General features: G+C 35.5%; 1 protein-coding gene across 1 annotated transcript in view; it reads left to right on the plus strand.

Annotated features, from left to right (window-relative positions):
* Nucleotides 1–15,413, plus strand: part of LOC150108320 (uncharacterized) — a 138,882-nt gene that overhangs the window by 103,679 nt on the left and 19,790 nt on the right. The window contains exons 21-29 of the mRNA XM_090390446.1: nucleotides 1,290–1,419; nucleotides 6,907–7,121; nucleotides 7,643–7,696; nucleotides 10,073–10,196; nucleotides 11,639–11,787; nucleotides 12,053–12,182; nucleotides 12,939–13,273; nucleotides 13,802–13,946; nucleotides 14,282–14,436. Coding sequence (XP_090246572.1) covers nucleotides 1,290–1,419; nucleotides 6,907–7,121; nucleotides 7,643–7,696; nucleotides 10,073–10,196; nucleotides 11,639–11,787; nucleotides 12,053–12,182; nucleotides 12,939–13,273; nucleotides 13,802–13,946; nucleotides 14,282–14,436 — 1,437 coding nt within the window. The remainder of the gene's footprint in view (nucleotides 1–1,289; nucleotides 1,420–6,906; nucleotides 7,122–7,642; nucleotides 7,697–10,072; nucleotides 10,197–11,638; nucleotides 11,788–12,052; nucleotides 12,183–12,938; nucleotides 13,274–13,801; nucleotides 13,947–14,281; nucleotides 14,437–15,413) is intronic.

The following is a 15,413-nucleotide window of genomic DNA, read 5'->3' on the forward strand; positions in this document are numbered from 1 at the left end:
ACGCGATTTCAACATTCTTCTTTAACTGACGTCGAGTTAAAGACAAACTTATCAAGTTTTTATCATTCGCTGAGAAACGCTAACTCTATTATTCATACAGAAAAGTAGAATGAAATGACCATCTGATTGTATCAAACATGACAGGAAATCCAGGGGATATGTCGCAACATGAAAACAAGCGGATCTCAAGAGTAGCCTAATTTCTAAAGTTCAAGATTCAAATAGTGTTCAGAAAATAATTACATATGACGGGAGTGACTGATAAATCGAGAATTCATGAAACCTTGCCAGTCCCTTATGAAACTAGCTGATTTAACTATAGATCAAAAGCCTTCATATAAAATGTCTTCGCGTCCTATACAGGGTTCGAGCCTATGTTTTTCCAACCCAACGGTATCATTGTTACCCACTGTTTTCTTTGTTACAACATCATTGCACAGTATTTCAGAAACTTAAAATATCCAAAACTACTTGAAGAGTGACGATTCGTCATTCTCGTATTGGACAGCAAGAGAGAGCCAATGATTCCTGGGAAAAATACTGTTCCAATTACAACGGATCACTTTTGACTGTTAAAACAGTTTTGGCATTAACAACATCAAGATATTAATTTCTCTCTAGCATAAGCACCATCCTTAAGAGAACCCTATATTATAAACATCTATGAAGTGTACTCTAAAATAATAATAATTATTATTACGTGACACTTCCAAGGAGTTCAAGGGCTCATCGAAGGAGGGCACTTTGCTCTACTCCGCTACACACATCTCAAGACTCATCTTTAGTCTTGAAATATAGATGACATTACCGTCAATACCATCTACCGCAAATCACCATCAACAGTATTTTTTGTTTGTAAACTGCGTGTGTTCTCATCGCGGATTTGCAAGTGGGATGAAAAACCCGAGTTTCCAGAAGAAAAAACCCTGCTAACCCCTCCTTTCAGTTGATGGCTAACTCACCTCTTCCCGACATGAGGCGAATCAAAAACAGGTCTTTTTTAATCGAACGGCGCAATATTTTGCTGTTCTTCCAATTGCGCTACAGAGGCGCTGTCAAATAATAATCTAGCATACGCTATTGCATTACTCTGATTTTAAGAAGTTGAAATTGAAAGTAGACCAACAGAATATAGCCCAGTGACCATATTGTTAGGTGATACGTTTCTTTAAAATTAGCACTGCCTGTTACACGGATTTAGCATGGATATATTTTGTATTATTTTATTTCATTTTTTAGTTAAAAGATCTTCAGTTTGATGGTCAATCAGATTTTATTAACTTATTTAGGTGGAGGAGGTATCGAAAAATTCTGCTTCGGAAACGATGCTTTTACTCGAGTTCAACAGTGCCTATCGCAGTTTACTAAACATACGATAAATGAAGCTGTAACTTCTGGAGTTGTAGTAAAGTTGAATGAGTAAGTGTTTACGCCTTTATGTTATATTTTAGCTTTATGGGTGTCATTAGTTTCTCTGTATAACTACTCTGTTGATTTGTTATTTCTGATTAACCTAATTAGGAGTTTCTTAACGTTATGTTTTTCCCATTAAGACAACGTTGAATGGGTCTAATAAAAAAATAATAAATAAATTGAATAGAAGCACTTGTGTAACTTAGTGGAAGTGATGTGTGCCATTAACTGTGCTAGACGGCCCGAAGAAAGAACGACGTAAGTTATATTTTCGTCACTCACTAGCGGAACCTTTTTCGTCCCATGAACTCAAGAAAATCGACCGCAGAATCCATGCTATTTTTAGACAGTAAACATAGTGTTAGGATTTGGGACCACGAGAAGGCGGCACTTCTCATCTGCCTTTCTTCACCGGATGCTATGTAAAATTAGTGATAGTCTTGGGCCGACATCTCTGATTGGCTAACGGTGGAGATTGAACCTCATCAGTCTCCAAACGTTACACAGGAGACAGCCTTGCCCACATTTTATTTGGGAATAAAAGGCATTAGATGATTTTCTCCCTCCGAAGTTAAATGGTATTCGATATTTTAAGCATTTTTAATATTTTAAAAAATACTAAATATTTTAAAGTATTTTTCTAATTTATGGATGCAGCTGATTTATTGTGGCTATCGAGTTTTAATAGTCTATACGAATAGTAAATTATCATCCTAATGTTACGCATGCGTGTAATTGAGTGTCAAATTGGACCGTGCACTGAGCTGCAGAAAATACTATGCTTTTACGCAGTATTGTTTTTGGCTTCCTAAATTCATGGTTTTAGTTGCCATGTGACTAGAAACGTGAAGTCGGTCTCACTCAGTATATAGCAGAACTCCCTAAGATAGTCATCGGAATCAGAGATTCTATCCATTAAAAAATAATAAAAAATAAATAATAATAAATGGTAATAATAACTGAAAAAGAGAGCCAAGAGGCTTCACTTCGGCAATGCGAAATTATTAAAATTAAGTGGATATTGAATCCAACATTATTTCATCGCCGAATATAGAAACTACAAGAGTCTCAGAGAAACTACAAGAGTTTCATGCCGAATATAGAGACTATAAAAGTTTCGGCGGATACAAGCGTACGCCAACGCTTGTATCCGCCGAAACTTTTATAGTCTCTATATTCGGCATGAAACGCTTGATTCGGCGATGAAATAATGTTGGATTCAATATCCACTTAATTTTGGTAATAATAATAATCCATTATTATTTAATATCAAGCAGGTAAAGAATATTGTTGAAACCGTAAACGCTTCTTTTCGAAAGTGACTGTGAGCTCACAAAAATGCAGACGTTTGAAATAAGTTCCAAATATTCATTTTACTGTACAAGGGTTCGCACATGAAAAACACTATCAAACATTGCGCTGTAGCAATATTTTGGAGTTTTTGACTGGTCCTCGATTATAAAGGGTTGTCGAAAACAGGCTATCAGGCCAGTGATATCCATAATATTGATTATAGATTTCAGTGACCTGATATATGAACTATTTAATGATTGGCGAATATATTGATTTTCTTAATGGATATTTATTATCATGTTTTGATTATTTTCTATGCTAAAGTTTTAAGCTGATTTTTACAATAAATTGATTTGCAAAGGAATCTTTTTTTCCTTTCTTTCCGGAAGTTTAATCCTGGACTGTATTTATATTCTATAATTAGACTGTTGTTTTTTTATTATTTTAAATTTGGTATGCATGTCTTAAAGGGTATTTCATTATTTATTCTTTATTTCATTATTTCATTCTATTTTTTCTCTTTATTTCATTCTACATTTCATTCTTTAATTTCATTCATTTTATGATTTCGCTCCTTTTATCGAGAATAGACCTCATAAAAGAAATTTTTACTAACATTTGCGAAGTCTATGCTTGACAAAAGGAGCAGCAAGAATCTTTCCTGCTGCAATTATCATAACTGAGACTAAGTCAGAAAGTATCTAGAGTGTATTTAATGAAATTAGTTTAACGATAGCACAGTAAGTATACAAGGGATCTTTCTTCAATTTGGTCCAAAGGTATGCAGGTTTTAGTTATACATGCAGGGGGAAAATCGGCTGATGACAAGCCACATACGTAATGCTTCCTTTAATTCGTGAATGCCATTAAAACGTTCTTTCAAACAGAATATACATTACGAAAAGGCTGAGAGACAGCCGAGTTGTCATATTTGTCTAAACCAGTAAAGATTTAGAATCCTAATTCAAATAACAATGTAGTTTTGTGTTTACGTAGCTGCCGTTGGTTTACAGAATATGGTTTATCGCTAGTGTCCCTGCTAATCTTCTTTTCTTTATTTTTTTGCAAACCTATAGTACATTCTTTAGCTCTTTCTAACGTAATGTAAAAAAAAAAACCAACACCAATTCCTATGCTATCTTGAAGACTCTCATTTAATAACCATCTGGAATGTATGGTAATACCGTTGCTCAAGGGTGCAAAGACAGATGTATTCAACTATCGACCAATTAGTATCTCAGGATACCAAAATCTTCAGGTTGTGAAGATTTTGGAAAAATTGGTTAGGGGTTGCATTCAGAAATGGGTTGAGAGTGAATCTCTACTTAGCAATGAACAACATGGGTTTACAAAAGGAAGGTCATGTTTTAGCAACTTGCTCACATTCTATAACAATGTTACCATTGAACTAGACAAGGGGGGGGGGGAAGGATACACCATTGATACTTTTGGGTTTTGCTAAGGCTTTTGACAGAATACAGCGTGGTAGACTGTTGCATAAATTGGAGAATATAGGTTTCGAGTATAGAATATTAGCATGGATAAGAGGATGGCTGACTGACATATAACAAAAAGTGGTATACGGGGGATCTGATCAGTCATTCTCTGGTGGCATGGCGTTGCCACCAGAGAATGACTACAATGATAACTAGAACAGGCATAGGGTAAAACACTTGTAAAGGCCTATATCAAGTGATGTAAGGGTAGTACTGCCCATAACCAGTACAAAGATTAATAAAAAAGTAAAATAAATAAAATAAAAATAACAAGTGGTATACCGCAAGGATCAGTGCTTGATCCGCTGTTATTCAATCTGTACATTAATGATATTGGGAAGGATTTGACAAGCGACATACAGTTATTTTCTGATGATGCAAAGATAGGTAGGGTAATCAGGAATGCTGCTGATATGCAGTCTTTGCAGAATGATTTGAATAGGCTGGAATTGTGGGCATGGAAAAATGGGTGTCAGTTCAGTAAAGGTAAAGTCATTCACTTCGGCATGATTAGATATCCAATGTAGTATTATATTGGTATTATATTGGTGTAGTATTATGTTGGTGGGATTAGGCTAGAAGACACTGATGAGGCTAGGAATCTTGGACTGTTAATAGATAGGAAGTTTAAGTTCAGGGGGCCATGTGGCAAAGGTTGCAAACACAACTCAAAAGATAATTGCAATGCTGAAACGAACGTTCACATGTAAAGATAAGGATATAACTTTGCCTCTTTAAAAGGGCTTGATAAGACCTCACTTGGACTATTGTGAGCAGGTCTCGTTTCCGTTGTTATTCTGATATATTAGAGAAAGTACAAAGGAGAGTGTGTTAGAAATGATATCAGGATTGTGGAATACTGATTATGAAGACAGATTGAGAATTTCCAGACTGCAGACACTACCAAATAGAAGAAAGAGGAGTGATATGATAGAGACTTACAAACTTCTGAAGGGGTCATACAGGATTTCAACTGATGGAATTTTTCAATTTATGCAGGGTGGGGAAATGACGAGAGGGCATCCTTGGAAGCCGAGAATAAATGCCGCTAATAATAATAATAATAATAAATGACTGACAGTATGGATTCCTTCACTGTCGATCAACAGGAATTTACTAACATGGGTCGCCGATCTCTCGACAAATATCTTGGAAAGATTTAGCAAGGATTGTGGAGATATCAAGAGTAACCACTTGAGATTTAGCAAATCTCAAGTGGTTGCTCTTGATATCTCCAAGGCTTTTGACCGATTTTGACAGAAGGGCATATTAAGGAAACTCTCATCAGCCGGTCTGCCTCCTGACTTTTGAAATTGGATAGTCAGCTTTCTGGCCGCACGGTCACTTCGAGTGATTGCGGGTGGCTCCTGATCTTCTCTCTATACAGCTAATGCTAGGGTCCCACAAGGCTCCGTTCTTTCGCCCAACCTCTTCCTTCGATATACAGTATTAATGATCTACTCCAGCTGACTACCAATCCACTATGCAGTTTTGCTGATGACAACACATTGCACTACTCCTTTTGTTTGAACCTTGCAAAGCACAAACCACCACAACCTCCAAAACTCCAATCTCTATTGCCTTAAATTCTAATCCACAAACCATTCATCAGCGGAGTTGGGATAACATTATTAACTTCAGTGCTAGCGAAATACAGCTGTAAATTATTTCCCAGAAAAAGAAACCCGTTCTTCCAATCTTCTCCTTGAAAATACTTAAATCACTATTCAGATGTTTCTCTACTCATGATTTTCTATTCTCTGTTCAAAATTCATCTTCTCGGAATAACTCAAATCTCTCTCTCTTGGTACAAACATATCACAAATATTGCCTTCTCTGCATCCAAAAAATTAGACTTTCTCATTCACTTGAGGCGTTACTTCAACTCCAAATAAATCCTAACCCTATGCAAATCACAAATTCGTGCGATCATTGAATATCGCTCTCATATCTCGGCTGGTGTGCTTATTGTTGATGATCCCTCTCACACTAATACACTCCACTCACTTTCGCACAGGCGTTAGTCTCTGCAACCTGCATCTTCTGTAATTTCTTTTATGGTGACTGTTCATAAGAATTGGCGTCAGTAATTCCCTATCGTCTTTTAAATTCGTCCAAAGGCGTACACCAGTTAAAACAACTCCCTCTTTCACAGTTCACTCCAAACCCACAGAATAAATTTCTCCACTTCCTTTATCCCTTCCACTGCTTCCCTCTAGAATAGTCTTCCACTACATGCGTTTCCTAAGGAATATAACCCACTGCTTTTCAAGTCAAATGTGAATAAGTTCCTTAGTGCCCATCTATGGTACTACCATACTATAGGTTGACCAACCGCTCGTGGGTGGGTTCTCGATAAATAAAATAAAGTAAACGATTCGTATAGTGAGAGGGCTAAGCATTTTTTTTCTATTCTTCTGCATATATTTTTTTTATTTATGCAGGAATGTTTTCAAGCCACTTTAGATCTGCAATAAGCAGGACGGGCGTCTCACACCAGCCAGGGATCTCCTACCTGAAGACATTCACTCACATTCATTCTCAAGGCGGAATTCGACCCTACATTCTCTTGGTTGGCTGATACTCTAATCACTTTGCCAACCTGGCCAGGAATTTTGAGATATTTGAAAATTCAGATAATTTTGAAAAATAACGTATATTATAGTTGTGAATGCTTCATGTAATATTATAATTTCCATTTTAGAGAGACCGTAAAATGCATTAAAGACGTATTAATACTTTGTCCGATAAGAGCTACTGACAGCGTGTTGAAGATAATTGGCTCAGTTATGGGAGTGATATTTGATACCAGAGGAGACGGTGTCCCAAAAAGAGCATTGATTGAATCACCAGGCATAAACCAAACGGAAGAAACAATCAGTGCCGAAGATGTAATGCATCGAATCATGATCCATTCAGGTATGATATCGAACACTGTCTTTCTCTATCAATTTCTTTCTGATTATCAATCTCTTTCTTTCTCTCTCCCTCCCTCTGATTTATGTAAGGATCTGTGTGTGTGTGTGTGTGTGTGTGTGTGTGTGTGTGTGTGTGTGTGTGTGTGTGTGTGTGTGTGTGTGTGTGTGTGTGTGTGTGTGTGTGTGTGTGTGTGTGGTGCTTTTACTGCTTTCCGTATGTCTCTATTTATAATCAGTAGCAGCACATGCATTTCCTAATATTCGATTGTGCCATTTATAATTCAATAACACAACATGCAGTTTCATTGAATATTTTCAGTTATAACAATTCCTGTATTATCCTTTCATTTTGATATGAAATAACACAGATTTCATTAATGCAATGAGATAAATCATTTTATAACGAGAGCAGAACATCTGTGTTTTTTCCCCTATAAACCGTTCAAATCCAAATGTTTCAAATGTGGATTGAAATTTTCTTATAAATAATTTATGCATGACTTTTTTAATCATATTTCGCAGATAATCTCCCCACCATATGTGATGTAGTTGTTCCAATTGGATCAGACAATGAAGGTAAATACATCATTTAGTTTAAAACTAAACATACTTTTTATGGTTTTAGTATATTCATTTTTAATATGTGCGCGTGTGTGTTATAAGGATATAAAGTTTATTCTTTGAGGTATAAAATATTTGTCGTTTTTTAGAGAAACCTAATTTAACAAACCTATTACGTATACATTATTATATTGTTGTCTCACTTACATTAAATGTGTCTAACTTGGATTTTAGTCCAGTTCTCTACAGAGAAAGTGCAGTATAGCCATAAGATTTATGCCCCTTCTTTATGTAACTGAGTCACTCACTCCAAAATTCAATCTCCTAAAACCGTTTTATTTCCCAAAAGGAGCAAGCGAGACCGTTTAACCCTAATGTTTTGGAAACTGAAGAGCAACAAAACTCTATCCTTTGCCAATCACATATAGCTGGCCCAAGACTATCAGTGACTTTAACTTCCCTCTAGGGAAGAGAGTATGGTAGACACTGCCACCATCTCTTTGTCCTTAACCATAGTGCTGTATATATTATTGTCTGAAATAGTGTTACTGTTACTTCTATGGTAGATTTTTTAGATCTCTCTCTCTCTCTCTCTTTGTTGAATGAGTTTTTTCATCCATTTAAAAATATTTTCTTACAATGAGTGTTTTTATGTGCGAATGAGCATTTCCTAAGTAAATCTGTAGTCATTTCAGTGCCAGTTCGTGGGCCGTTCTAAGATAGGCAAGTGTAGCAGTACGCGTTGCTTGACGTTGCTGTATGAGACGGTATTATACGCTATAAATGGGGTCATGCAGTGTGGTGTTCTGGCATTTTCCAATATGCCAGACACGCGATCCGATAACTATTGGATCGTGTGTTCAAATGCATGAAACCATCCAAACTTTCTAATCTTGAGATCGGTCTGCTCGAAGTTTTTGTTAAACTAACCCACCATATTGTCTACATGACAAGTGTAGTAACTTTCACACCAGGCCTGATGAAACACCATGTCCACACATGGTAATCATCTAAAGTCAAGATGTTGAATCGTGGGTAAAAGTCTTTTGTCTCCATACGTTAAACATATGGAGACAAAAGCAGTTCCAAATAACGATGACTCAGCAGAGGATAACATTGTTATCCTCTGCTGACAACAGAGGATAACTTATACGAGTGATCCTAGATCACTCATATAAGTCTGATTCTATCCTAAACGCTTCTGATTCCCCTCAGTATAAGAACTTAGTAAAAACTCCGTGTGTATCACCAATGTTATTTTCTCTGTGTAGATTTACATGACTTATATCATCATTGATAGTGAACTTTCGAAAACAAAATCTATTTTAATAGAAAGACTGAACTTAATTTTAAAAAAATAATATAAAATATGCAATTATTCAACGTTTTTTTCGGTTAAGTATCTTGATCAAGTAAATATCCAAATATTCTACAGCATGGAAGGACACTATGCAAAGTCCATTCAAAGGTGCAAAGTGCTTGCTACGCCATAGGGAAGGGCTCTGTAAATTTGAGCTCCTTGCAAAAACGTCATCATGGAGGAGTCCAGTTTTCTTCCATAATATAAAACGATCGGAATGTATTTATTATTGGGAAAGTCCATATTTAAGATGGGAATTCCTGATGTCAGCTGTTTTGCCTTTTGTCCAAAACATTTGAATGTGCCTTATGTGCTTTGTATTCTAGCTTACTGTTACGGGAACAAAACGAATACTACTTTGAATGCAAAGAATTCCATGTATAAGTTGGTAATGGGTAGAGAAAGGGCAAAGCCGTATCCCTCTAGATTATCCCTAAGAAAATATTAGAAGTGTCGTGAGTTGTTCATTCTGATGAAAGGCATATTGATACAGTCAGCTTGCTAACGAATCCAGTGTGATATTATTTGTAAACCGCTGTGTTCTCAGGCTGTTGTTGTTTAAATGCAAGGAAGAAAATTCCGATATTCCAGAACCCTTCCACTTCTACATGCGACTGATTCTTAGTTGAAAAGTCATTATAAATGTTCCTCTTAGGAATGAAAATCGGGTCTTTGTAACCAACGTCTTTGCTACGCAATTAAAAATTAATTTGAGTATCTTTAAGAGCCTACAACTAGGTGACTCACTAAAATTAAACACTAATGTTATCATCTTGATTCAAAACGCAGTTCAAAGAGGTCATTTAGTCTCAATAACCATCTCTACCAACAACATTGTGACAACCAACAGACTTTCCATTATTTGATCGACGGCAGTTCAAGATGAAATATTAAAGGGAAAAAAAAACTAAGTGTATGGCAGTAAAATATTTTTTGTTTAACATGCAGAAGATATATAGTTATATAAAATGCTGATTTTATCAGTTTGAAATAAATAGTTCTGCATATTATTGTTTGTATTTTTTTTAAAGATGGGGTTGGCTGTACGAAGATAGAAGTCGAAGAGCATTTCGCTGAAGTGCAGCTGTGCATGCAAGATGAAGCCATTCTCACAAAGGCAAAAATAAATATCGTGAAATCGCTTTCGATCGGAAGGTAAGTCAGACGAATGACTTGATCAATGCCTTTTTCTTTAATATTAGTCAATAAAACATATGCAGTAATCATAGCAGTATAGCAGGTTTCTCTATATGCGATGAGGAAGAATCTGCAATAAAAGTGGCTAATTCACTTTTAGTTGAAAAGCATCCAGAAATGTTACTCTTATCCTAAACAGAAATGTAAAGGCTGCTCAACCAAAAGGAATGTATACTTTCATACCGTATTATTTCATACCGTATTCAAAATCACAGATATGTGATTTTGTCCTAAAATAAACTTAATCTATTTTGTAGAAAGTTATTTATAGAAAACTAATCACGATATATTAAATGCGTACCACCATAATATCTGTCAAATCCTTTGAGGGTGTATGATGGCGTTGACATATAATCTCCATCTTAGCAGAAATGGATGAAAAATATACGAAAAAATACCGATCGGTTGCATATACGATTCAATCCTATAGTCACTGCGAGATTCTTATGCAATATCTTTCTTTTATAACACGATCCGTGAAAATTATAACAGGTGAATGATGTAAAGAATACGTACAGAAAATTCAGAACACGACAGTTTTTCCGTAGGTTATCATATGCGATGAGTAAACGAGAAAAGAAATTACATTTTTTTGGCAATCTTAACCTCATAACTGAGTCTATCCAAGGCTGTAAATTCATAAAAAAATATCACAACTTCGAAGAACAACAGAGAGAGAGAGAGAGAGAGAGAGATAGAATAACGCGAGAATCGTTAGCATTATATTAAATTTCCTACCAGAGAAATTTCAAGGCAGAAGAAATAACAAAATTTCTTATATAGACAAAGTAAATCATTTACATGATGCGTTTTATTTCCTTTTGTCGCACGCACGCACGCACACACACACACACACACACACACACACACACACACACACACACACACACACACACACACACACACACACACACACACACACACACACACACACACACACACACACACACACACACACACACACGTGTACATTGCTGATTTACGCTTACGCGTAAACTCATATTTCACCGTGCAAGGGCTTGAAACCATATCTGACGTAAAAAGGTTGGTTAATCCTCATTTCTGAAGTGTCACATGTCTGTATATTGCGTGCGTTCTTCAGGCCTGTTTGCCTTTTTCGAGACGAAACAACCTTCGTCTGTGTATGCGACCGACTTACCATTTAATTGAAAACACCTGATAAAGGTTCCTCACATCATAGACGAGATTCGAACCTGTTTTTTCCAATCAAAGGGCTCATCTAAACTAACTGAGATATAAAGGCTCATCATGTAAATTATTTTCTTTTATTTGAAATAGTAGAACACGATCTGTTTAAGCGTAAGGAGCTTATTAGGCTATATTGGCTATAACCGAATCTACTCATTGAATATGAATAGTGATGCAATTAATTATTCTAGGATTCTGGACCATGTAGCGCAATGTATGCAACGTAAAGGGAATATGAAATGCATGTTCACGAATTTGGACTCGTACGAAACCGCTGCTTCCGACTTGATGAGTGCGCTACAGACTCCTATCAAAGAAAGGGTAGAAAAAATAAAACCAGGTACGACCCATTCTTCTTTTGTCAATGGATTTCCTTCTAATCCAATTTTCTATCAATTTTATAAAGAATTCTTTAATGGATTTATTATAATATTTTCATGATATTGCATTTGCTTAGTAGCAAATGATGTAGATACGTATGAAATTGGTATTTTTTTTTACTATATTTTTATTCGGTACACTTCTAAATATAGTCAGGATGAATGTAGACATTGGATTGTTTCACTTGTATCTGTCTGGAATGAATTTTTGTATTACTTTTTCAGGTCCCCTAAAGGACGACATGGAAATGTGTGCAAATCGTTTTCAGTTCGATATCGTTAGCGCTTGTGTGAAAAGCAAGTTTTCTGATTCTGAAGCGTTACCATTACAACAGTCTTCTAATGATATCGGCAGGTGCGTATGTTACATTTGTGAGCTCATATATGCCAATGCGATTATCTGAATGGATAGCGTATCTGTTCTCGTACTGGTTCGAAAGGTTGTGTAAGTTCGATTCCGTCCTGAGCATAGATGCTCATGAATGGCTTTAAGTGCAAGATGAATTTCATCACTCAGGATGAGATCATTGTTCTGCTTACTGCAGGCCTGAAGCGACTTAAAAAAGAGTTCCATGTTTGGTCTCTAACTAATGTACATAAGTTTATTATCTTTCGTAAGTAAGATTCACACACACACACACACACACACACACACACACACACACACACACACACACACACACACACACACACACACACACACACACACACACACACACACACACACACACACACACACACACACACACACACACACACACACAATAGGTTTACTAATGATATCATAAGTAATGATATCATATCTCCGATGTTCTACTATGTGTTTCTACTATAGTGATATCTGTGTACTTCACTATCATGAAGACGGGAATAATATCTGAGTGTATATATTTCGAAATATATACACTGATAAACATTTCGGAACATTACTGGCAGGTAACCAATCTTCGTATTGATGCACCAAAGAAGAAGAATACAAATAATAATAATAATAAAAAAAAACATAAATAATAATGATAAATAAAGCGTTCACTGTATCTTACTCTAAATAATAAACATGCTTTTGTGGATGGTGTAATAATTTCATATTTCATTTTTTTTTAATTTACAGACAGGAGGATAAATTGTTAACGGATTGTCTAAAGGGCGCACTTGAAGTTTGCCCTTTTGATGTCGTCAAATCACTAGAGATTCTGCTCTCGCTCTTCAGATTCCAAATTCCTAAATATTCCTCCAACGTAACTGTAATAACGATAACTACAGATGCTATAGGTCGCAGGATATGCGAAATAAAGGATACACATGCCGCGGTAACTAGTACTCAAGAGCAAATGCCACAGTTATTGGAAGAGATGTTCTTTGGTCCCATCGCAAAAGATACTTCCGACGGTTGGTCGACCGAAGGAGAAAACGAGACCTTTATAGATGAAAAGATACAAGAGGATGGTAGGTATCTTCCATATATCCTCCCCCTCCCACACCTGGAACAAATATCTACTGTAGTTAGTAACTAGATGCATGCTTTGTTAGCATGGAGATAGAGACAACGGCCAATTGGTTTCTACGTTTTTCGGTACTTTACTTATTCAAAAAAAGACAGAAAAAAAGTAATGTAGTTTGTATATATATGTTGTAGAAAGATAGAAAAATGTTAAATAAGTTATCTTTGTAAAAATAAATAAGATAAATGTGCTGTATTTGAAACACTTTACATCTTTTAATTCTTCCTATTTCATCTACTAACTGTAATATCTCTTTTTTTTTTTTTGAAAACATTTTGTGTGAATTTTGAAATGTCTATGTTACACATAAGTTGGTCATCAAACAAACTTTAAATTATAATTATTGAACAAAATAAACGATTTAAAAAATATGTACAAATTGAAATGTGTATCCAGTGGGAATACGAGAAATAATATATAAAAGAAACTTAAAGTCAAATGCATTAAGTATCCTTTTTTTTTTTGTAAACAGATGACTTTATACCTTATACGGAGAGGGAATTATGTACTGAAATGATGATGAAACAAAACATCAATAAAACTCGCATCTGTCTTAAAAATATGGAGAATAACTCGAATGAATATGAACCCTCGGACAGTGAATCCCCATCGGAGATGTAAGTATCAGTTAAAATTCGTTACCATTAATCTGCACCTAATAATAAATAAAGCTGAAGCGAGCTTACGTGCATTTAAATAATATTTTATATTATAATCCTAATATATAGATGTTTATCAGCAAGGACTGATAAACATTTCGATCTCTTCATAACTCCATGTCTTTTTATATTTTTTCTATGAATTTCATTCACCTTTGGTAAATAAGTACACAGGGAAACAGCAATATCTGTGACTCTTTCCATTGTTATTTATTTACACGCGAAGGTAAGTGACGTTTTTTTTTTTTTCATAATGAAGAAAAAGAAATGTTGATTTTATTTTCTTTTTGTAGTATTTTAGATAATGTTCTGAAGTGTATCAAGAAACACGTGACACAGACATGTAGGCATCAGAAGTGGCTCCTCTTCCAGTCTACACTTAAGACTATCTTAAGAGCCACAAGAGAATACGGAAGACTATACCTTGAAACCAAAAATATTCTTCCGGGTAAGTACTGTCTGATATATATATATATATATTCCTCTGTGGTATCTCACGCCATCCATTTAGTTCTAAATTTTACTGCATGCATTTAAGCTTTAATTCTCCAATTAGTAATGGTCCAAAGGTATCTGGAACATGTTCGCCGGCGTAAACAATACTTCTATTTATTGCTTAGGTTGCGTGACTTCAACGTTTATCCGCTTTGTTATTCCTGGCGATTGTTTGTTTGTTCCTCAGTTATATTTGCAGCACGGCATATTTTCTTTGATTGTTGATTTTGCTAGTCTGTCATATTACCTTACGTGAGTTTCTTTCCCACAATCACTTTCGTGTTTATGGAAGGTTAAAAAGTCATCACGCTTTTCATGTATCGCAACGCCATCACGATCACTAATTCACTCAACCATTCGAAATATAAATAAATTATGATCCTCGCATACACACATAGATAATAATTACAAACAGGCCAACCCATAATAAAATTTTTAGACAGACAAAGCGTCCCAGAGTCGAGGGTGTAATACATATCTCAATCACTTTTACGATTATAATTTGTGAACTTTTTTACTCGATCCAGGGGGAAGTGCCCCCGTTTCCCCCACCTCTGTAGACGCCCATGACCATGTGATTGCATTTTTATCGATGTATGAAAGTTTTGAGAGTGCATAGAACACTAGCACTCATCTTAATTGGTCCAATGCAATTAATTGCAAGGGGAACAATCTGTTTGTTTTATGATTTATTAGATAACAACAATGAAAGTGAATGCTATATTTGGTTGGTATATTTGAAATACTGAAAGATGAAAATATGTGAACCATCATTTATAAGCATGTAAGAATAGGAAAAAATAAGTGAGTAGAAACACTTTCATTAATGTTACCCGATTTAATAATAATTGTCATTTGTGATATGTGTGTCCCATAAGTTGCTGTCCCATAAGAGCTAATAAGCACGATCCTATAAAGTCTAAACATGAA

The sequence above is a fragment of the Typopeltis vanoorti genome, chromosome 3 (assembly GCF_054136105.1).
Source record: "Typopeltis vanoorti isolate ZY-2024b chromosome 3, IOZ_Tvanoo_1.0, whole genome shotgun sequence".
Classification (NCBI taxonomy): Eukaryota; Metazoa; Arthropoda; class Arachnida; order Uropygi; family Thelyphonidae; genus Typopeltis; species Typopeltis vanoorti.